General features: G+C 53.6%; 1 protein-coding gene across 2 annotated transcripts in view; it reads right to left on the reverse strand.

Annotated features, from left to right (window-relative positions):
* LOC307105176 (UL16-binding protein 3-like) overlaps positions 1-20850 on the reverse strand; it is a 66176-nt gene extending 45326 nt beyond the window's left edge. Inside the window, exons 1-6 of one of the 2 annotated variants that reach the window (XM_079780709.1) lie at positions 20463-20850; positions 18330-18584; positions 17832-18101; positions 17107-17205; positions 15490-15711; positions 13198-14293 (exon numbers count right to left, since the gene is read on the reverse strand). In XM_079780709.1, the coding sequence (XP_079636835.1) occupies positions 15527-15711; positions 17107-17205; positions 17832-18101; positions 18330-18584; positions 20463-20562 (909 nt within the window). In that variant the 5' untranslated portion in view covers positions 20563-20850 and the 3' untranslated portion in view covers positions 13198-14293; positions 15490-15526. Of the gene's footprint in view, positions 1-714; positions 878-13197; positions 14294-15489; positions 15712-17106; positions 17206-17831; positions 18102-18329; positions 18585-20462 lie in introns of those variants that run through there. The other variant, XM_079780708.1, reaches the window with a different exon arrangement.
* Between the last annotated feature and the right edge of the window lie 2867 nt (positions 20851-23717).

The following is a 23717-nucleotide window of genomic DNA, read 5'->3' on the forward strand; positions in this document are numbered from 1 at the left end:
CTGGAGTCACCTCTGCTCAAGGCAGGGGACGCTCAGTGGCTCAGGATTTGGAGTGTGGGGGGAGCTGGCTGCCACGTGATAGAATCAGAGCTCACCCAGCATTCCCAGGGGGTACCAGAAAAAAATGGCTTCCATCTAACTTGTCCTGCACTGTTGGCCATCTGTCTTACCTGATGTCTCCAAAGCCACTTTCTGGGAAGGTAGATGTGAATTCCAGCATTTTGAATTGGGTCTACAAGGCCTTCCACCCCTTCCTGGCATTAGACCCGGGTTCCTCTCCTCTTAGCCCCCTGGATACTCCCTTCCCCTGGACACATCACATGGAGCCACCATGCTGCTCTCATCTGAATGGGAGTACTGCCCATGTCCTGTGTGCCTGCTGTTCCCACACCACCCACACTGGCCCCAAACACACTCTCCCAAACAGAGAATGTGAGTGAGGACTGAAATCACTAAACCTCTTTAGCATCTACAGGAGTTAAGCCTTGGTATGGGACCCTCCTTTTCCCAATGCTTTGACAGAGATAGCAGAACTCAGAGCTGAGCTTGTCCAAGTCATTGCTATCAAGCCATATTACATGTTAGCTCCCTAGTCTAATTTTCACAAAGAGAAGGTTCAGTGAGGGGGTCAGGGACAGGCTGGAAATTCACTTTTCCCTGTCCTCATTCCCGGCCATCTGCCCCTCATTTCCCACTCAATTCTGCCCTCTTTACCTTTTTCTGTAATGGTACCCAATGATGCAAATGATGATCGGGACAATTCCACATAACATGAGAATGTTGGTCCAGTTCTGGAACCAGTCTGTGGTCTTGGTTGGTGAAGCAGAGGCTATGGTACCTCGGGTTGTGACTGGGGCTGGGACTGTGATTGGTGCAGCTGCAATGAAAACACAAGAGTGACATCCAATGCAGTACTCAGTTCTGAGGAGACACCTCCTCAGCTCCTGGTGTCCCAGGTAATCCTATGTTGCAGACAGTTTCTACCAATTCAGTGAGGCAGCCACTGTGACAGATCCTGGGGTTGGAACAAAGAATGGAGATGGGCCCTGTCTCAAAGGGACTCATAGAGCTAATGGGGGAAGACAGGGTTACAATATACCCAGTCACTCCTGCTGTTACTGAGGAGGAGGACACTCACGAGAAAGGTGGGAGAGAAGTCTTCCCAGGAGCTGATTTGAAGTGGTATTGAAGGATTTCCAGAAATAGGCCAGGTGAGATGAAGAAGAAAAGTGATGCCCAGAAGAGGGAACAGTAAAGAACAGGTCTGAAAACAAACTCCTGAGGAGATAAGGGAAAGGAGAGATGGTAGAACACACCCATGGCCATTACTCTCCCAAGAACTCACTGCAGATTAGTCACTTTTCAAACACACTCACATCCATTCACACACACGCTTACATGCTGAGACACACATACGCAAGCACTCACACACCACATTCACACAAGGGTAGATCTAGCTTATCTCAAGAGACCAAAACCATCCTTGTCTCCCCTGTTACCTGTTGTCTCCAGCACTGTCTTCCAGTGCACCCAGCACTGATACAATATCTTACAGTCTCCATTTAAGGTTATTTTGAAGAAATTGGTCAAATCCTTATCATTCTCCAACTTCTTCTTCAGCCATTCATCTACGGAATTATCTGCTCTATATTTTTCTGTCTCAGAGTCAAAGGTCAGGAGCCTCTGTCCATCCAAGAAAAACTCCAAGAATCCACAGGTGCCTCCATCGGCTTTGCCCTGGCACGTCATCCTGACCTGCAGGGTGAAAGGAGCTGCCCCGCAGTCCCCAGGGGAAAGACATCAGCCTCTGGTCGTGACAAATGCTGTGCCCCACCCGGTGTCCACCTCTGCTGAACACTTCTAACCCTGCCCTGCTCCCCCTCACCTTCCTGCTGGGCTACGTGGGAAGGACCAACACCAAGTTTTCTCTTTAAAGGAATACAATCCATGTAGCTAGCCCCACAATCTGCTCACTTAGCCCTTGGTTTTTCAAACTTACCTCCATCTGCGTATTTCTCCTGTTTAATGTCAGGCAGTAATGGTTTTAATTCGTTTCCCATGTCGCTCAGGGTACCTAACTCTTCTTTACAGGAATCCATGGCCTTTCCTGCCTCTCTCAGGATATTCATAGCTATGACCTTATTGCTGCCACAGTCATATGAAAGATACTTCCCTTTTTCCAGCTGTACATGGACCATACACCATGGATGTTGATGAGAAGAAATGTTGAAATCATAGTGAAGAGAGTGAGAATCTGGGAAGGAAAAATGCTGCTGAGACTGGGGTTGGAAGAAAAAGACCCAAAACACCACTCCCCCATCTCTGTGACAGCAAGACAACCCCCATGATGGCTGGGCTGGCAGAGCAAGGCCTGACCCTGCCCAGTGCCCCCCCTTCACCAGGGGAAGTTGGGGCCCCTCCCTTGCTTGAGGAGGGCCAGGAGGCCTCTGCCTGTCAGGAAACCACACATCTCCAGATACGTCCTCCCCGCGGCCACCAGGCCAATACTCATCATCAGCCCATAACCAATGCAGGGACATGCCAGGTGGCTGGGAGGATAGCTCTCGATGCCCGAGGATTGTCAGAAACTAGCCCAGTACCCTGCAGGGACACGGAGAGCATGGAGCGGCTGCTGCTGGGGAAGCTGGGTGGCAGGTGGGGGATGTGGATAGATCCCAAGGTTGGAGACTGAGAGTTTACAATTATGGGTCATGGGATTTTGCATGGCCCAGGGAGGTAGGGCTAACCTGCTGCTAGGATAGATCTTGCAAGCTTGGGAGAAGGCAGGGCTACAATGCGGGGAACAGTAAAGCCAGAACTTCTGAGGCACATAGGGGAGGAAGGGACCAGCTGGCTCACAGAATGAATATGTCAGGGGGAGATCATATGAAAAGGCAGAAAAGTGTCCAATCAACCTGCTCCCTGGGAAAGCCTAAAGCTAAACTCTTGTTTATCAAGCTGGTGAGGAAAGCATGGATGAGAAGAGCACCAGAATTCTCCAAAAGCTCACTGATGACTTTAGCTGAAGGTCAGGAATGTGGTTGGAGTCTATAGTCCCCAAAATGGCTTCCAGTATAATGGGGATGGACAATGTCAACATAATAAATCACAGGCAGAGGTGCTCTGTGTTAGGAACATCCCAGGGTCATGCTTTGGGAAAATGAGCTGCTCTCCCTCCTGCTCCAGGAGCTGAGGCTCTGGCTGGTGTGTCCTCAGGCAACTGGGATAAAGCGCCACTTAGCAGAAGGGTGATTAGGCTCACATCACAGATAAAAAGGTACTGGAAGCACTGGTTTGGGGACCCCTGAGAATTGGGTAATGAACCTGGGTGGGCTGGTGAGGGAAGCAGTGGCTCCGAGGCAACAGGAGTGGGACAGGCTGGCTGCTGCAGAGGGGCGGGAGGTAGAACCTGCAGAGCCAGGCTCCAGAGGAGAAGAGGCCGGTGACGTCAGTCGCGCTGTGACGTCACAATTCCTCCTGGAACCGCAGGCAGAGCTCCGGGAAGTTCAGCGGCGGACAAAGTGGGGAGAAGCAGGGCTTGGGTCAAAGTGCCCGGAGAAGGGTGGGCTCCTGTCTGTGATTCTGAGAAACGCCGGGGTCCTGGGCCAGGGTCCCGGTTCCCCAGAAGCAGGACTGGAGCGCGGGAGAGCGGACTGGGACCCGCAGGCCGCCTTCCTCCTCGGCTCCCGGAGCCGCCCCGCAGCGCCTTCCCGCGGCCTCCCTGTCGGTCCCGCCTGGCCGCAAGGCAACCCGCTGCCCGGACGCCGAGGTGGGAGTGAGCCCGGGGAGGGCACTGCGGAGGGAAGGTTCTGGACCTGCCATGGGCCCGGCCCGCGAGGTTAAAGCCTCGGCTTCCTCCCTCCCCGCCCGCTCCCCGTGCCCCCGCCCGCTCCCCGCGCCCCCCGCGCCCTCCCCGCCCGCTCCCCGCGCCCCCCGCTACCCGTGCCCCCCGCGCCCTCCCCGGCCTCTCCCCGTGGCCCCGCGCCCTCCCCGCCCGCTCCCCGCGCCCCCCCGCTCCCTCCCCGCCCGCTCCCCGTGCCCCCCGCTCCCTCCCCGCCCGCTCCCCGTGCCCCCCGCTCCCTCCCCGCCCGCTCCCCGCGCCCCCCGCTCCCTCCCCGCCCGCTCCCCGCGCCCCCCGCTCCCTCCCCGCCCGCTCCCCGTGCCCCCCCCCGCTCCCTCCCCGGCCGCTCCCCGCGCCCCCCGCTCCCTCCCCGCCCGCTCCCCGCGCCCCCCGCTCCCTCCCCGCCCGCTCCCCGCGCCCCCCGCTCCCTCCCCGCCCGCTCCCCGTGCCCCCCCATCCGCTCCCTCCCCGCCCGCTCCCCGTGCCCCCCCCCCGCTCCCTCCCCGGCCGCTCCCCGCGCCCCCCGCTCCCTCCCCGCCCGCTCCCCGCGCCCCCCGCTCCCTCCCCGCCCGCTCCCCGTGCCCCCCCATCCGCGCCCTCCCCGCCCGCTCCCCGGCCCCCGCTGAGATTACTGGGGACTCACCTCCGCGCCCACTGGCGCTGGGCGCTGCCCACACACCCGCAGGCAGCACCGCGAGCAGCGGGAGGAGGAGGCTGAACTCGGAGCCCGGGGTCCTCGCCATGGCGAGCAGCAGCGGTCGGTGCGCTCAGCTCCGGACAGGCGGGCGGCTCCGGGCGCGGTGCGGGCGGCCCGGCGGCTCCGGACGCGAGGCGGCGGCGGCGGGAGGCCAGGGGGCCGGGAAAGTGACCCAGACCCAGACCGTTCCTCCGCGCCTTTTCCGGGCCTTTTCCGGGGTGCTCGCTCTGGAGATGCGGCGCGGAGGACAGGAGGCTGAGAAGTGCCGGCAGGTGAAGGAGCGCAGGTGGAATGCCGGCCTCGCCCTTAAATACCCGTCCTTCCGGCCGCGTGCTGGAGCGCACTTTCCTCCCGCCAGAGCTAAGGTGACCAGATTTTAACATTGGTAAAGCGGGACACCATTGAGGGGGGGGGGGAGGGGGGGAGTTCTTGATTAAAAATTTGATCTATATGGAGCAACAAAAATTTTCATAGAACGCAAAAATAGTATTGTAATATATTTTTTAAAATTTCAACATAAGTACAATTTACAAATATAATAAATAAAAAAATTATGTATAGTATTATTTTATTCTTTGGCATATTTCTCATTTGAGTGAATTTTTTTTTTAGTAGATTGCTGTCATTGTTTAAAAGGTCATGAAATTTTCCACAAGAATTTGTTAAATTATATTTCACACATAAAATGGCTTTCAAAGTCTCAACACTTAATTGTGATTTTTCTGATGTCCACACTTTATTTACCGTAGAAAAAACGCGTTCAGTCGCAGCATTAGTTCCTGGTAAGGACAGCGCGTATTCCACAATTTTTAGTGCATTATTTATCCTGGCTAAATAGCCACATGGCCGCCGAAAACCGTATATTCCCTTCCCGTTCTCCCGCCCTTCCCTAGCTTGTCGTGCATTCTTTCCAAAAATTGGGAGTTTTTTAAAACGCCGCGGGACTCGGGACAAGTTGTTAAAAATCGGGACTGTCCCGCCAAAAGCGGGACGTCTGGTCACCTTAGCTTTGCAGGCCACGTAGTGCCTGTCTCTGTATACACCACACCCCCCCACCGTCACGGTGCCATAGCAGCCAGAGCCCTCCTGCGAAGGAATGGGGACCAGATGTGGCCACCGCACCACTTTGTGGACCAACATTTAGAGTACGTAGCGTGTCACACATATGGGTGTCCCGTCCAATTTGTCCTCAGGGTGTGGAAGACCCAGAACTGATCACTGTCCAGCCTGTAGCTTCTGGGTAGAGTCAGAGTGAGAGAATGTGGATCGTGCAGCAATAGGCAACTGCTCCACCCCGTTCTGTGAGCCTGCAGGAGGTCATCTGTGCAACCTGAGGGTAGTGCTGGTGCACATTTCTGGTGTCGGGATCAGAGATACCTCTCTTTATATCTTACAGTAGAGGGCCCGCTGCATGAAATTCATGCACAGGTGGGGGGGCGGGGGGAGGGGAGGTCCCTCTGCCAGGCCTGTGCCCTCTCACAATCCGATATCCAACTGCTGATTTAGACCCCTTGGCTCCTTCCCACCTAAACCGGCAGTCAGAAATCCCTCTCACAATCCGGGAACTCTGGCTCCTAACTGTTCACATGCCTGCCTGCCTGTCTGATCACCCCTAACCACTCTGCCTGCCTTCCTGATCACCCCTAACCACGGGTGGCTGCCTGGCTTCCTCCCTCTCAGCCTTGGGTGGGCAGGTGGCAGGCTGCCTGGGCCAGGTCCCTCCCTCACAGCCACAGTGGCTCCCTGGATCCTGTGGCCTCATTCTGGCACCCACCAGACCAGGAGAAACGAGAGATGTTCCCCAGACCCCAGACCACTCCAGCCCACTGCAGCCAATGAGGGCAGCACCACATCGCCCCTCAGGAGGGCCCCAACCCCCTCCACCCCCACCTCCCCACCCACCTTCCCACCCCCCCACCTCCCGAACCCCCCACCCCCACCATCCCCACCTCCCCCACCACCTTCCCACCCCCCCACCCCCCGCACCCCCCCACCCCCACCGTGCCTGCCTCACCCCAGCAGCCAGTGAAGCAAGCCTCCTAGAGCAACTGTGAGCCACACCTGGCCCTGAGCCCTATTGAGCGCTCCGGGCAGGCAGCTGTGCCACCAGGCCCATGCCTGCTTCCCGTGGACAACCCAGAATACAAGCCAGCAAACTCCCATCTCCCAATCTCCAGGCACCAGCTTAGAAAAAGGCAAAGGGAGGAATCCCACAAAATCTAGTTTACTCTCACGAATACAGGCAATGGCAGTATGCACCCAATGAAGGATCCTCTAGTCCAGTGATGGGCAACCTTTTGAGCTCGGTGTTTCAAACTTCGCCAAAAAACTGAGCATAACTCGGGTAGTGTGTCCCTTTGAGGAAAAAACATTATTTCGCGATATTTATAGTTTAAATAACATAAATGTTTCATCCTCGGCATTCGGCCACCTTAGCGGCCGCGTGTCATCAGAAATGGCACTGACACGCGTGTCAGAGGTTCGCCATCACTGCTAGTCCTTCCTTTGGCAGCAATTCAACTACTCGGGCAGCCTAGCCATCAGCCAGGATTAGCCACATCTGGAGCTTTGTCAGCCTTTCCCTTGAAACTCAGACCAACCGCAACACCAGCCCCTCACCCCACAAACTCCCAACACACCTATAGCGCATACAGGCCTACCAGAGGGCGAAGAGAGATGCCCCCCACCCCCCACCCCCACACACACACACACACAACACAGCCAAGCTGCTGCTAACAACCCAGGGCTGCCAGGCACCTTCCCTCGCTGGCTGCCTAGCCTAGCCCCTCCCCAAGCCGCTGAGACCAGACCCGCTCAGGGACAACAAGCCCGGGGCCTCCTTTGAGCTGAAGCAACAGCCCCCGCACACTGCGCCTGAGTGAGGCTCCCTGACCGAGGTACCGCCCCTGCAGGCGGCCTGTTTCCTGAAGGTTGTGATCGCTGATGAGCCCCACTATCCAGGCCGGGAGCTCTGCCCGAGGGAGCCCTTCCTTCCTCACTCCCTGCCCCCCGCCCCCCTGCGCTGAAAACCCACCACACCAGCCCCTCACCCCCACCAGCTCCCAACCCACCCTCTCTCCACCCAGCCTAGGAGACAGGGTTAGAAATGAACCCCTGACACCCCCGCCCTGCGGCTGGGGAACCCAGGCCGGCCATGCACCTCCCCTGGCTCTGGACTCTCCCTTCCCGTCCCGCCCATTGCACAACACCTTCCAGGCCGGTCTAGGTTCCATGGCGGCCCCAGCACACAGCCTGACTCAGACTCCCAGAGCCAAGGTACGCCCCTGCAGGCGACCCCTTTCCTGAAGGTGGTGATCGCTGATGAGCCCTACTTTCCAGGCCAGGAGCTCTGCCCGAGGGTGGCCTTCCTTCCCCCCCTCCCCTTCCAGCCCCCTGCGCTGAAAGCCCACACCACCAGCCCCTCACCCCACCAGCTCCCAACCCACCTTCTCTCCGCAGAGCCTAGGAGACCGCAGTTGAGATGGAGGCGGAGGCCCCAGGGAAGAGAAAGGACCCCTGACACCGGACCACGCCACCCTGCTGCTGGGGAACCCAGGCCGCCAGGCAGCTTCCCTGGCCTGTGGACTCTTCCTTCCTGTCCCACCCATTGTTGCACAACACCTTCCAGGCCGGTCTAGGGCCTGTGGCGGCCCCAGCACTGAGCCTGACTCAGACTCCCAGAGCCAAGGTACCGCCCCTGCAGGCGACCCCTTTCCTCTAGGATGTGATCGCTGATGAGCCCTACTTTCCAGGCCAGGAGCTCTACCTGCAGGGAGCCCTTCCCCCCCACCCCCCACTCCACCCCACCCCACCCCCTGCGCTGAAAGCCCACACCACCAGCCCCTCACCCCACCAGCTCCCAACCCACCTTCTCTCCGCAGAGCCTAGGAGACAGGGAAGAGAAAGGACCCCTGACGCCGGACCACTCCACCCTGCTGCTGGGAACCCAGGCCGCCCAGGCACCTCCCCTGGCTTGGGGACTCTCCCTTCCCTTCCCGCCCATGGCACAGCACCTTCCAGGCCAGTCCAGGCTCTGTGGTGGCCAAAGCATTGGCAGCTGAGCTGGCAGCCTCAGTACTCGGCCCTTTAATGTGGCCGGAGGGACAATGGTACCGCCCCAGCAGTCTGCTCTCCATGGTCAGAATATCAGACCTGCAGGTGGACCCTTTATAAGTGCTCCATACTCCTGTGGTCACTGGAAAAGCAATGTGGCCCTTTTGGAAAACAGGGAGCAATACAGGCTGATGCTCAGTCATTGTCTGATCAATTGCATTACCTTGAGGAACAGGAGCTGAGGGAGGGTCTCCTCACGTGCGGGTCTCACTATAAACATAACCACCCGTGGCAAACCATCCCCAACCTTCAGAAGAACCGCCCCTAATCTCCTGCTCCCAGGGTAATTCCATTTATCACATTTGATTGAGCAACAGAAGGTATTACACCTTGTAGAATAAATGTGATAAAAGAGCACAATCTACTCCCCGTGAGCACGTGAGGTGGGGAGCACACAGCATACACACACCCCTCCCCAAGTGCAGCAGTCTTACTGTGGACTCGTGTGTCAGGACACACAGGAGACCATTTAGCCTGAGAAGGAAGACTTAAAGGCAGGAGACAGTTATGTTCAGCTCTGAAGCAGAACCAGCTCTTGGTGATGGGACAGGGGGTACCAGCCCGAGGAAGGAGCCAGAAGAGAAGTTTGGAGGCAAGATGGTGACCACCAGTGGGTAGACCAAGGTGGCTATACACAAGACAATGGAGAACAGAAGATGACAGGCAGAGCCATGGGATAGGGTGGGTGTGTCAGAATCAAACTGTATCAGGAACACACACACACACACACACACACACACACACACACACTGCTTACAGGGTTGATCTCTCTCAGAAGAGCTGCAAGCCCTTCTCTCTGATTTGGCTACTTGGGAGCTCCTGGCTCACAGTAGGGTTAGGTGCATACAGTGAGTTTGAGCACCTCCCACTCCAGGCCTGGGCTGACCATGCTGTGGAGGTGGAGGAGGGAGAAGCTGAGGAAGATTGGAGCATGGAAGGGTCAGCAGAAAATAAAGGAGGAGGACCTGACTTTATACAAAGAGAAGGATCTGAGGCAGAGGCAGGGCAGACAATTCTCCCCATCTCTATTGCATTTATTGAGGTACCTCCCTTCATATAGCATATTCTGAAAATTAAGTTTTTCCTAAATTCTCACTTTTAAAACCTGTTCCAGAATTTTTACAAGAAAAATCTTAAAAAAGCGTTCTCCTGAGCTACTGGGCAGTAATCTGGGAATATCTCATCACTGCCACATTCTCTAGAGTGTATTTCCTAAACTCCAGGCCTCTTATCACCCCAGCACAACCACCAAAGTAGATTTCACATCAACGCACCAGAACAGTGGTTCCCCACCTTCTGTGGCCATGCCCCACCTAAGCACCTCAAAAATCCTGATGCCCCCTGTGATATATAATTCTTACTATTCAAAAACTGAACTCCTGTTCACATGGAGAAAGCCCAAAAGGCCATTAACTTGCTCCAAACAAGCTTCCAAAAAACATGGCATCCATGAAAGAGAAAAATAAAAGAAGGAAAAGACAGTTGAAGAAGAAATCACTAAGAAATTGTTTAAAATAATAACATGAAATTATATGAAAAAATAAAGTTTATTTATTTAGCAAATAAAGTTTCAAAACATATAATAGAGAACTGAAATTCATAAATATGTCATAATATATTATATACTGTATATGAGGCCTCAAACCATGAGAAATGCAAAAAATTCACTGTTAATAAGTCATGCTCGAATTGCCCCCCTTAAACATCAAATTGCCCCCCTGTGGGGTGTGTGCCCCATGCTGGGAACCACTGCACTAGAGCCACCGCATCCTTAGTCCCCAGCAAGTTTCACCAAGAATGTCCTCTACTCACCAGTGACACCAGCAAAAGGACCTGGTGGGTTTAGGTAGTTCCCATCTCCTTGTTATGCTCAATTTGTGATCTATAGGTGTTTCATTTGCTCCTTCTGTGCTTTGTATACTTTTTAAAACATGGGGAGAGATTTGTATTTAGATGCCACTGTTCTTGTGGGACACCCAGATGCCATCATTAATGTATTTTAAAGATTTCAATGTTTTCATTGAGCATCATGGGTGGTTCATTTTTAAGAGCGGCTTACATTATTTCATCTGCCAGGTAGAGAGAAATAGAAATATTTTTACCTGCATTTTCAATAGATGTTCCTTTTTTGGATGTTTAACTGGTTGCTAATTTTTTGCTGTGACAAACAGTGCTACAATAAAAAAAACAAACATGTAGTATCCACATACTTTCTGGTCCATGTGTGTAAGATTTGAACTGACTCGGATTGCCATGGACGGTGAGTATATAGTCCACTGTACTGGATATTGTTAAATTATATTTCACAGGGTTGGTTCAATTCAGACTTCTAACAACCATGCAAGAGAATTCCTGTCACTGAATTTCCTGTCCAGTGGTTAGGGTTGACACTTCTATGGGTGTGTGAGGTGTGAGGATATCTATTGTACTTTTTGTTTGTATTATCTGGATTATTTGTGAGGTTTCCAATCTTTTTAAAAATGTATTTTCCATCAGCGCGCCCGCCGGCTCTCCCTCCTGCAGGCCGCTCTGGGTTTTGCCGCCTCCGCAGGTCAACCACCTCTGCCAGCGAAGGTTCCGGGTGACGGGTAGGCGGGGTGCACCGGTGGGATGCAGCTGAAGAGGGGGTCCAGCGGGGAGAACATCGAAGCAGTCATCCTTTTCAGGAAAAGAGGGGAAAAACAAAAGCCTCTCCCACCATCTTCTCCTCCCCACCCCTCACTGCACTACACACAGGGAGGCTTCCCTGGGCCCTGCCACCCACCCCCCCCACCCCCCACCCCGGCCTGGGCGCAGCCAAGTCCAGCCTTCACTCATCAAGAGGCTTTTCGGAAAACGCAGTTGCCCTGGGGGGTTTAATCAGAGGCGGATTCCTGCCCCTGTCCGGGCGCGTCCACCCGCCCCTGATCCCTGTCTCTCCCCGGATGAAGCGATCTGCTGATAGGGTCCAGGTCTGTCCCCTCACATGTGTGTGTGTTTGGGGGAGTGGGGTGGGGCGCGTGCTGAAAATGTGATTCATTGGCCTCAACCACCGCCTTTCAGTTTTTCTCCTGCTGTTGAGATTCCCAGTTGATATTCCTGCAGGTTGACAGTTGTGTGGAATTGTGATTCATCTGCCGCCTCCACTGCCTTTCTGTTTTCCTCCTGCTCTTGAGATCTTCAGTTAATATTCCTGCAGTTGACAGTTTTGTGAAGAAGTCTGAGGATCCATCTGCCAATTCTCCTCATTTATACCACTCCCCCACGCACCCCCAACTCCAGATCCAATGTGGGAGTTTCACAGCAGCTATCACCGGGAGTTCTGAAGATCTGTGGGGTCTTTGCCTTGTGCATTAGTTTTGTCTTCACAAAAAAGGAAACTTGACAGGGGATCGTGCTGTCCTTAAAAATACAAGATCACGCAGGAAGTAGACTGATATGGACGATAATCAATAATAATGTACCTCATGATATAAAGATCCAAAAGGAAATGAAATAAAAATTACCTGCATCTCATGCCAAGAGGGAAACACCAGAATCAAATGATCTGCAAGACTGAAGACACCCCCTCATCCAAGAATGCAAAGCACATCCAATAAAATAGCCGGATTATATATATATTTTTTACTTTCCTTGGGCTCCTCACAACTTTCTCCTACATCTTTGAACAATTTGATGGGATCTAATTTATTAGTAGTTCTTTATATATCCTGGATGCTGATTCTGTTATGAGGGGATTAAAAAGCTTTGAGAAGTAGAGATGTTTCCACTCTAACCAGTTTGGCTCAGTGGATAGAGCATCAGCCTGTGGACTGAAGGGTCCTGGGTTCAATTCTGGTCAAGGGCTGCCGGGGTTCTTGTCCCAGCCGTACAAAGGGTTCAGGAATCTGGAGAAAGGAGCTGATGCATAGATTCAGAAGGAGTCCAAAGACGAAAGATAATTTTGAAAGGCATGGCGGGTCAGAGGAGCTTCAGCTAAAAGGAGCTGAAGACTACCCCTTGTCTAAGAAACCCCATGCTATTTATTAACACAATTTGTCCTAAGGCATGGTGGAGACATACACTTCAAATGGTAAGGTTCCAAAGGGTAGTTTTACAGAAGCATTCTCAGTTTGAGGAATAGCCTACAGCTGTTCAGGTGTTTGGCCAAAAGGAGGCAATAAAATGCCCTGAGCTGTCTGGCAACAAAGGATTATCCTATTCAGGTTTGGGGAAATGACCTATTCAGGTTTGGGGGAGATGCTTTTTAGCCATCCCAGATGATTCAGCCCTGCTGACATGCTAGAATTGGCTTCTGGCAAAGGGCATGTACCTTGGTTGTGGGCTCAACCCCCAGTGGGAAGAAGCTGATCAATGTTTCCCTCTCATCAATGTTTCTAACTCTCTATCTCCCTTCCTCTCTGTAAAAATGAGTAAAATATATTTTTTAAAAATAGAGATGAAAAAAAAATAGAGATGTTTCAGCCACTGAAGGAGGTGAGTCTGCAGAGACAGAATCATAGGAAAGTTACTGTGTGGGTGGAGTGTGCGCTAATATCAGAAAAATCCTCATACCTTAGGATCCATATGATTTTTTTATTCCATGGCATGACTAAGATGGTAAATTCTGTTTCCATAATAATTTATTAGAATCCCTGGTTTTATTTAATGCATGATTTGGACAAACAATAATCACCTGAAATACTGTGTGTTATGAAACAAAATTCCTAAGTAATTGTATTTTTATAGTATTATTTTATAGAGATATATAAATTTAAATAGCATTACATAGTTTAAAACTTTACATAGTTTAAAACTTTCTAAAGGTAACCATCATAAACATTATTTTCTTTTTTATTTTTTTTTTAGAAGGAATTATTTTTTTATTAAGGTATTATATGTGGACATATCTTACCATTGCCCCCCCCCCACCCTTAAATATTATTTTCCCCTTTAAAAGATGGTGAGGCCCTGGCTGATTTGACTCAATGTTTAGAGCATCAGCTCAAAAGTAGGTCAAGGGCACATACCTCCCTTTGCAGGTCCTCTGGCCCCCATAGGGCTACATGCAGGAGGCAACCAACTGATGTGTCTCATATCATGTTTCTCTCTCTCTCTGTCTCTCCTCTTCCTACCTCCCTTCCACTCTCTCTAAAATCAATGGAAAAATATCTGTGGGTGAGGCTTTTGAAATTAATTAATCAAATAATAAATAAAATACAAATAAAAGGTGGTGAGGTTCGACAAGGACATAGAAAGAAATGCTGAGGCTCTGAAGTCTCACAGGGCATCTTGTTCATTTGCTACAACAAGATCCTGATGCAGAGATCTATCTCATTTTCCACAACCAAAGGAGAGACTGGGAAATATTGTCTCTGGTTAGATTTCTTTTTCAAGCAGTTGGAGAAGTAAATGCAAGAATTATAACAATTGGCACCAAGAGAAAATGGAACCAAATGTTGAAAAATGTGCAGAGTTGCCAAACTTCTCATGGAATAAAGGACATGAACATGGCATCTGCTGTATCCTCACGACCTTCTGCAAGTCTCTGCATTTGCTGTAAGGACTGCAGCTCCCGGAAGCCAACAGGTGAACAGCTGGAGGTGGAAAGGCAGCCAACCAGCAGGGATGAGTGTTGAACTAGACCACACTCCCAGGAGCTTTTGAGCAGCATCTTCTGCCATCTGAAAAGAAGCACATGTTTGTCCCAGGGGCTGAGAAAATCCTGGGCCAGTTCCCCTGGAGCTACCTACCCCAAACCCTTCCTTCTCAGAGCCCCACCTTCACTGAGAGTTATATATTTCCCATTAGTTCTCACCACCACCCTGGGTCCTACAGCTTGTACCCATATCCTAACACCTTTACCACAAAGCAAGTCAGATCTAAAGACAGGTGGGGCTCAGGACTCAAGGAGCAAATGAACTGTTATGCTCCTTCTACTGACGTTTTGATTCTAAAAAATCCCAGAGGAGCCTTGTCCAAAGAGAGAGGCCTGCATCCTGGTTCCTCTACCTCTGGGGACGGTTGCACAAAGATCCATCTTTGCCCTGCTCTCCTCACCCTGGTAACAGCTCACTGCTCTGAGAGTGAGAGTCCCTGCCCTGCCCCATGGATTCCTGCTCCAGTCACCTGTGAACATCCAACTCCACCAGCAGCTCACCTATCCCTGGAGTCACCTCTGTTCAAGGCAGGGGACGCTCAGTGGCTCAGGATTTGGAGTGTGGGGGAAGCTGGCTGCCAGGTGATTGAATCAGAGCTCACCCAGGATTCCCAGGGGGTTCCAGGAAAAAATGGCTTCCATCTAACTTGTCCTGCACTGTTGGCCATCTGTCTTACCTGATGTCTCCAAAGCCTCTTTCTGGGAAGGTAGATGTGAATTCCAGCATTTTGAATTGGGACTACAAGGCCTTCCACCCCTTCCTGGCATTACACCTGGGCTCCTCTCCTCTTAGCCCCCTGGATACTCCCTTCCCCTGGATATATCACATGGAGCCACCATGCTGCTCTCACCTGAATGGGAGTACTGCCCATGCCCTGTGTGCCTGCTGTTCCCACACCACCCACACTGGCCCCAAACACACTCTCCCAAACAGAGAATGTGAGTGAGGACTGAAATCACTAAACCTCTTTAGCATCTACAGGGGTTAAGCCTTGGTATGGGACCCTCCTTTTCCCACTGCTTTGACAGAAGATAGCAGAACTCAGAGCTGAGCTTGTCCAAGTTATTGCTATCAAGCCATATTACATGTTAGCTCCCTAGTCTAATTTTCACAAAGAGAAGGTTCTGTGAGGGGGCAGGGACAGGCTGGGAATTCACCTTTCCCTGTCCACATTCCAGGCCATCTGCCCCTCATTTCCCACTCAATTCTGCCCTCTTTACCTTTTTCTGTAAATGTAACGGATGATGCAAACGATGATCAGATGATGAAAATCATAAATACAATGAGAATGATGGCCCAGGTCTCCAACTGGTCTGTGTTCTTGGTTGGTGCAGCTGAGGCTATGGGAGGTGTGGTTGTGGCTGGGGCTGGGACTGTGGTTGGTGCAGCTGAGGCTATGGTAGGTGTGCTTGTGGCTGGGGCTGGGACTGTGATTGGTGCAGCTGCAATGAAAACACAAGAGTGACAGCCAATGCAGTACTCAGTTCTGAGAGACACCTCCTCAGCTCCTGGTGTCCCAGGTAATCCTATGTTGCAGACAGTTTCTACCAATTCAGTGAGGCAGCCACTGTGACAGATCCTGGGGTTGGAACAAAGAATGGAGATGGGCCCTGTCTCAAAGGGACTCATAGAGCTAATGGGGGAAGCAAGGGTTTAATATACCCAGTCACTCATGTGACAGGACAGGAGGTGACACGTGAGGAAGATGATGCAGAACGCCTCTAGAGTTGATTTGAGGTGGTACTGAAGGATTTCCAGAAATAGACCAGGTGAGGTGAAGAAGAACAGTGATGCTACAAAGAGGGAACAGTGAAAGGAAAAGGTCTGGAACAGAATGATGCCCTCATATTTGGGGTCAGCAAGAAACCCTCAGTGAGTGGTCCAAGGTTATTCACAGCAAGAAAGAGACGTGAGGAAGTGAGGAACTAAAGGAGAGATCGCAGAACATATTTATGAGCATTATTCTCAATAAAAAAAAACAAACACTGTGGATGGACAACTTTCTTAAACCCCACACAACACACAGACAGTGTCAATATAATTTCCTCTCTGCACAGTTACCTTTTCTGTCCAGAACTTCACCCTGGGTTCCTGAAACTTGTTGAAGCCAGTTCACACAGTCTCCAGTTGAGGTCATGACATGAGGAGGAGGCTGGATGCCAGGTGACTGCACCAGGGCTCAGCCAGGAATCCCAAGGATTCACTGAGAACTGGCCTCCTTATAACCTTACTCTTGTCTCCCTACACAGTCCTTACTGTTTGCCTCCCTCCTTTCTGGCTCTTTAGAAGCCACTTTCTGAGAAGGCCGATGTGAACTCCAGCCTTTTGAGTTGGGTTTGCAAGGCCTTCCACCCCTTCCTGGGATTATCCAGGCCCCTCTCCTCTCAGCCCCCTGGATACTCCCTTCCCCTGGACACATCACATGCAGCCAGCATGCTGCTCTCACCTGAAAGTGAGTACTGCCCATGTCCTGTGTGCCTCTGTCCCCACACCACCCACACAGGCCCCAAACACCCTTTCCAAACAGAGAATCTGAGTCAGAACTGAATTCGCTAAACCCCTTCAGCATCCACAGGCCTTAAGCTTGGTCTGGGCCCTTCCCTGTCCCACCGGCATTAACAGTGAGGAGATGCCCAACTCAGGGCTGAGCTTGTCCAAGTAATGGCTATGAAGTGATAATACGTGTTAGTCTCTTGGGCTAATTTCCAGGAGGAGAAGTTTCATTGAGGTCGCAGTGGTCAGGCTGGGAATTCACCTTTCCATAACCTCATTGCAGGCCATCTGCCCCTCACTCCCCACTCAATCTGCCCTTAGTAACTGTAATTGCAAGGACCCACCTAGGTTGCCAAATATGGTTGTCACAGGGTAGCTCCAGGCAATGGGTGTGTTGGTGGTGGCCTTGGACGGGACTGTGGCTGAGGCAGTGGGTGATGCAGCTGCAATGAAACACAAGAGTGACATCTGTGCAGAACCCAATTCTGAGAAGAAGCCTCCTCAGCCCCTGCAGTCCCAGGTAATCCTGTTATGCAGACAGTTTCTACCCTCTACGTGTGACAGCAATAGTGACAGATCCTGGGGTGGGAGCAACAACAGGAGATAGGCCCTGCCCCCTTGGGTCTACAAAGCTAATGAGGGAAGCAAGGGTTACAATGTACCCAGTCACTCCTGCTGTGACCGAAGAGGAGGACATTCACGAGGAAGGTGGGAGAGAAGTCCTCCCAGGAGCTGATTTGAAGCGGTATTGAAGGATTTCCAGAAATAGGCCAGGTGAGATGAAGAAGAAAAGTGATGCCCAGAAGCGGGAACAGTAAAGAACAGGTCTGAAAACAGACTCCTGAGGAGATGAGAAGGGAAAGGAGAGATGGTAGAACACACCCATGGCCATTACTCTCCCAAGAAAGAACTCACTGCAAATTAGTCACTTTTCAAACAAACTCACATCCATTCACACACACGCTTACACGCTGAGACACACATATGCACACACTCACACACCACATTCACACAAGCGTAGATCTAGCTTATCTCAAGAGAACAGCACCATCCCTGTCTGCCCTGTTACCTGTCTCCGGCTCTTTCTTCCGGTGCACCCAGCACTGATGCAATAAGTTACAGTCTCCACTTAGGGTCATTTTGAAGAACTTGGTCAAATCCTCATTATTCTCCCACTTCTTTTTCAGCCGTTCACCTACGGAATTATCCGCTCTATATTCTGCTGTCTTATTGTCAAAGGTAAGGAACCTCTGTCCATCCAAGAAAAACTCCAAGAATCCACAGGTGCCTTCATCGGCTTTGCCCTGGCACGTCATCCTGACCTGCAGGGTGAAAGGAGCTGCCCCGCAGTCCCCAAGGGAAAGACATCAGCCTCTGGTCCTGACAAATGCTGTGCCCCACCCGGTGTCCACCTCTGCTGAACACTTCTAACCCTGCCCTGCTCCCCCTCACCTTCCTGCTGGGCTACGTGGGAAGGCCCAACATCCAGTTTTCTCTTTAAATGAATACAATCCATACAGCTAGCTCCACAATCTGCTCACTTCTGACCTTGGTTTTTCAAACTTACCTCCATCTGCGTATTTCTCCTGTTTAATGTCAGGCAGTAATGTTTTTAATTCCTTTCCAATGTCTCTCAGGGTACCTAACTCATGTTTACAGGAATCCATGGCCTTTCCCGCCTCTCTCAGGAGATTCATGGATATGTCCTTATTGCTGCCACAGTCATATGAAAGATACTTCTCTTCATCCATCTTTCCTTGGACCTTGCACCATGGATGTTCATGATAAGAAATGTTGAAATCATAGTGAGGAGAGTGAGAATCTGTGAAGGAAAAATGCTGCTGAGACTGGGGTTGGAAGAAAAAGACCCAAAACACCACGCCCCCATCTCTGTGACAGCAAGACAATCCCCATGATGGCTGGGCTGGCAGAGCAAGGCCTGACCCTGCCCAGTGCCCCCCTTCACCAGGGGAAGCTGGGGCCCCTCCCTTGCTTGAGGAGGGCCAGGAGGCCTCTGCCTGCCAGGAAACCACACATCTCCAGATACGTCCTCCCCGCGGCCACCAGGCCAATACTCATCATCAGCCCGTAACCAATGCAGGGACATGCCAGGTGGCTGGGAGGATAGCTCTCGATGCCCGAGGATTGTCAGAAACCAGCCCAGTACCCTGCAGGGACACGGAGAGCATGGAGGGGCTGCTGCTGGGGAAGCTGGGTGGCAGGTGGGGGATGTGGATAGATCCCAAGGTTGGAGACTGAGAGTTTACAATTATGGGTCATGGGATTTTGCATGGCCCAGGGAGGTAGGGCTAACCTGCTGCTAGGATAGATCTTGCAAGCTTGGGAGAAGGCAGGGCTACAATGCGGGGAACAGAAAAGCCAGAACTTCTGAGGCACATAGGGGAGGAAGGGACCAGCTGGCTCACAGAATGAATATGTCAGGGGGAGATCATATGAAAAGGCAGAAAAGTGTCCAATCAACCTGCTCCCTGGGAAAGCCTAAAGCTAAACTCTTGTTTATCGAGCTGGTGAGGAAAGCATGGATGAGAAGAAAACCAGAATTCTCCAAAAGCTCACTGATGACTTTAGCTGAAGGTCAGGAATGTGGTTGGAGTCTATAGTCCCCAAAATGGCTTCCAGTATAATGGGGATGGACAATGTCAACATAATAAATCACAGGTAGAGGTGCTCTGTGTTAGGAGCATCCCAGGGTCATGCTTTGGGAAAATGCGCTGCTGTCCCTCCTGCTCCAGGAGCTGAGGCTCTGGCTGGTGTGTCCTCAGGCAACAGGGATAAAGCGCCACTTAGCGGAGGAAGTGATTAGGCTCACATCACAGATAAAAAGGTATTGGGAGCACTGGTTTGGGGACCCCTGAGAATTGGGTAATGAACCTGGGTGGGCTGGTGAGGGAAGCAGTGGCTCCCAGGGAACAGGAGTGGGACAGGCTGGCTGCTGCAGAGGGGCGGGAGGTAGAACCTGCAGAGCAGGGCTCCAGAGAAGAGGCCGGTGACGTCAGCCGCGCTGTGACGTCACAATCCCTTCTGGAACCGCGGGCAGAGCGCGGGAAGTTCAGAGGCGGACAGGGTGGGGAGAAGCAGGGCTTGGGTCAAAGTGCCCGGAGAAGGGTGGGCTCCTGTCTGTGGGTCCCGACTCTGAGAAACGCCGGGGTCCTGGGCCAGGGTCCCGGTTCCCCAGAAGCAGGACTGGAGCGCGGGAGAGCGGACTGGGACCCGCAGGCCGCCTTCCTCCTCGGCTCCCGGAGCCGCCCCGCAGCCCCTTCCCGCGGCCTCCCTGTGGGTCCCCGCCCGGCCGGCAAGGCAACCCGCTGCCCGGACGCCGAGGTGGGAGTGAGCCCGGGGAGGGCACTGCGGAGGGAAGGTTCTGGACCTGCCATGGGCCCGGCCCGCGAGGTTAAAGCCTCGGCTTCCTCCCTCCCCGCCCGCTCCCCGAGCCCCCCGCGCCCTCCCCGCCCGCTCCCCGCGCCCCCCGCGCCCTCCCCGCCCGCTCCCCGTGCCCCCCGCGCCCTCCCCGCCCGCTCCCTCCCCGCCCGCTCCCCGTGCCCCCCGCCCGCTCCCCGTGCCCCCCCGCCCGCTCCCCGTGCCCCCCCATCCGCGCCCTCCCCGCCCGCTCCCCGCGCCCCCCCATCCGCGCCCTCCCCGCCCGCTCCCCGCGCCCCCGCTGAGATTGCTGGGGACTCACCTCCGCGCCCACAGGCGCTGGGCGCTGCCCACACACAGGCAGACAGCACCGCGAGCAGCGGGAGGAGGAGGCTGAACTCGGAGCCCGGGGTCCTCGCCATGGCGAGCAGCAGCGGTCGGTGCGCTCAGCTCCGGACAGGCGGGCGGCCGGGTGGGGGAAGGGAGGCCGTGCGGCGTGGGTCGGCCGGCGGCAGGCGGCTCCGGGCTTGCGGGCGGCGGCGGCGTGAGCGCTGAGGCCGGGAAGGGTGTCCCAGGCCGAGGCCGTTCGACCCCCGCCCTTTTCCGGGGTGGTCGCTTTCCTGACAAGCAGAGGGGGACAGGAGGCGCCCGCGAAAAAGTGCCGACAGGGAATGAGCGCAGGTGGAAAGCCAGCCGACGTCTGGGTCTTGTCCTTCCCGCCACCTACCGGCGGCCCGCGACACTTTTCCTCCCGCCAATCAGAGCTGCGCGGCCTGGCCCCGCCCACCCCCCTTCCTCCTTCCCCTGCGTTCAGGCTGCTGCCCCGCCGCGCCCTGCCACTCCTCCCGCAACTCCAACGCAGAGCAGCCTCTCTGGACTCACGGACACCCACGCTCAGTCCACTTCCTACCCCCGCCCTGCCCACCAGCAGCCAAGGAGAGGAAGGAGAGGGGAAGGGAGATGTCTCCTTAATACCGAGCCTGACTGATGACACCCACAAAACCACCCACACCCCACACTCTCCCAACACACTTTCCCACCCCAGGACCCCTCCTTCCCTCCACCAGCCCACCTGTGGGGAGGCAGGAACAAGAGGTGCTATCAGGACAGGGGGTGCTGGGCAGGGTCTCCACCCACAGGCACCAACACACAACCCTCGTCCCTTCCCTGCTCCCACACTTGGCCACACACCGCAAACCCTCCACCATAACCATTTCTCTTCACCTGCAACTTCAAACCCAACTCTTCCAGGGATGACAGAACCTGCAACCCAGGGCACTCATTTCAGACACCTGCCCTCACCGGTCACTGCTCTTCTCCCCAGCTCAACCGGTTTTACCGCCCAATTCTTTGGGGTGCCAAACCCATATTTTCCACCTACTGAGGAGGCACAGCCTATGATGGTCATGGATTTAGGCTCACGTCTGCTGATGGTCTCTATATACTGACAGAGAGTGAACGTTATCATCTTCGCAGGCCTCATAGTGCCTGTCTCTGTATACACCACACCCCCACCGTCACGGTGCCATAGAGCCAGAGCCCTCCTGCGAAGGAATGGGGACCAGATGTGGCCACCGCACCACTTTGTGGACCAACATTTAGAGTGCGTAGCGTGTCACACATATGGGTGTCCCGTCCAATTTGTCCTCAGTGTGTGGAAGACCCAGAACTGATCACTGTCCAGCCTGTAGCTTCTGGGTAGACTCAGAGTGAGAGAATGTGGATCGTGCAGCAATAGGCAACTGCTCCACCCCGTTCTGTGAGCCTGCAGGAGGTCATCGGTGCAACCTGAGGGTAGTGCTGGTGCACATTTCTGGTGTTGAGATCAGGGACATCTCTCTTTATATCTTATACTTGAGGGCCCACTGCACGAAATTCATGCACGGGTGGGGGGTGGGGAGCAGTCAGCCTGGCCTGTGCCCTCTCACATTCGGGGAACCTTCGGGGGATATCCGTCTGCCGGTTTAGACCCGATGGACCATTCCCGCCTAAACTGGCAGTCAGATATCCCTCTCGCAATCCGGGAACTCTGGCTCCTAACTGCTCACCTGCCTGCCTGCCTGATCACCCCTAACCACTCTGCCTGCCTTCCTGATCACCCCTAACCACAGGTGGCTGCCTGGCTTCCTCCCTCTCAGCCTTGGGTGGGCAGGTGGCAGGCTGCCTGGGCCAGATCCCTCCCTCACAGCCACAGTGGCTCCCTGGATCCTGCGGCCTCATTCCTCCCAGAGGAGCTGGAAGGTCCAGAAGGAAGGATGTAGTACCCTAATTAAATTAATAACAATGTACCTACCTATATAGTTTAAGTTTAAAAAAATTTTACTCTCAAAAGAAATTTCAATCGTACTGTTGATATTTGGCTCTGTTGACTAATGAGTTTGCTGATCACTGCTCTAGGGGATGGCACCCATAACTGGGACACCCTATAAACCCTAAGTCTGGGGTCAGCAAACTGGGAGAGTGAGCAAATCTGGTCTCCCATTCATTTGCATGTTGCCTTTGGCTGCTTTTGCACCACAAACATGGAGGGGCCTAGTGCTTACAGAGACAGATACTAAGAGGCCTGTAACAATCCTTACGTTTACTCTCTGTCCTTTGCTACTGGGTAGTCAATGCTACAGGTAGCAAAGGACATTACATGCTCCTGCCTCCTCATTCGGGGGAAAATACGGGTTTGGAACCAAGGAGGAGAGAGAGAGAGAGAGAGAGAGAGAGAGAGAGAGAGAGAGAGAGAGAGAGAGAGAGAGATCTTCATTCCCAGGGTCATACGTTGGGAAAATGTGCTTCCTGTCCCTCCTGCTCCAGTTCAGGGGGCCAGGTGCAGAGGCTTTGCTGGGAGTGTCCTCAGGAAACTGGGGTAAAGTGCCACTCGGTGGAGGAAGGGGTCAGGGCCACTCCACAGGTGGGAAGGTGTTGCAGGCACTGGCTGCTTGGGACTGAAGATCTGGGAAATAAAACCGCTGAGCTGGGGAGGGAGCCGTGGCTCCTGGGGAAGTGGCTAAGAGGCGTCCCCTGAAGTGAGCACTTGGGGCTGCAGGTTCCTGATGAGCAGCTGGCACAGCACTCCCGTGGGGGCAGGGTGGATGGCGATGGGTGATGGAAGGTTTGTGAGAGTGTAGTGCGGCCAGGCGGTTGTCTGTGGAGACGCCCCTGTCCTGAAGCCAGGGGTTCCGGGGCTCCCAGGTCCTGAGAAGCGCTCTGTGGACTGGGCTGCGGCCAATAGACAGTCCTTCAACATAATTTCCGGCCGAGCCCTCCCTCCATCCCCTCCCCCGCCCATTTGCCAGGATTACTTTTTAAACATATTTTTAGTTGATTTCAGAGAGGAAGGGAGAGGGAGAGAGAGAGAGAGAGAAACATCAATGATGAGAGAGAATCACTGATTGACTGCCTCCTGCACACCCCACTGGGGACTGAGCCCAAAACCAGTCCCTGCTGGGAATGCAGCCAACAGGCCTCCTTAGCCCCCGACCATCCTTCCGGTTCATCCTTTTTTCCCCTTGTAGGAGGCAGCCAGACCGGGCGTGCTGCCAAGGCAGAAGGGAGCCCCGCCAAGGACCTGCTAGGGGTGACTCAG

Source organism: Cnephaeus nilssonii, assembly GCF_951640355.1.
Source record: "Cnephaeus nilssonii genome assembly, chromosome: 9".
NCBI lineage: Eukaryota > Metazoa > Chordata > Mammalia > Chiroptera > Vespertilionidae > Cnephaeus > Cnephaeus nilssonii.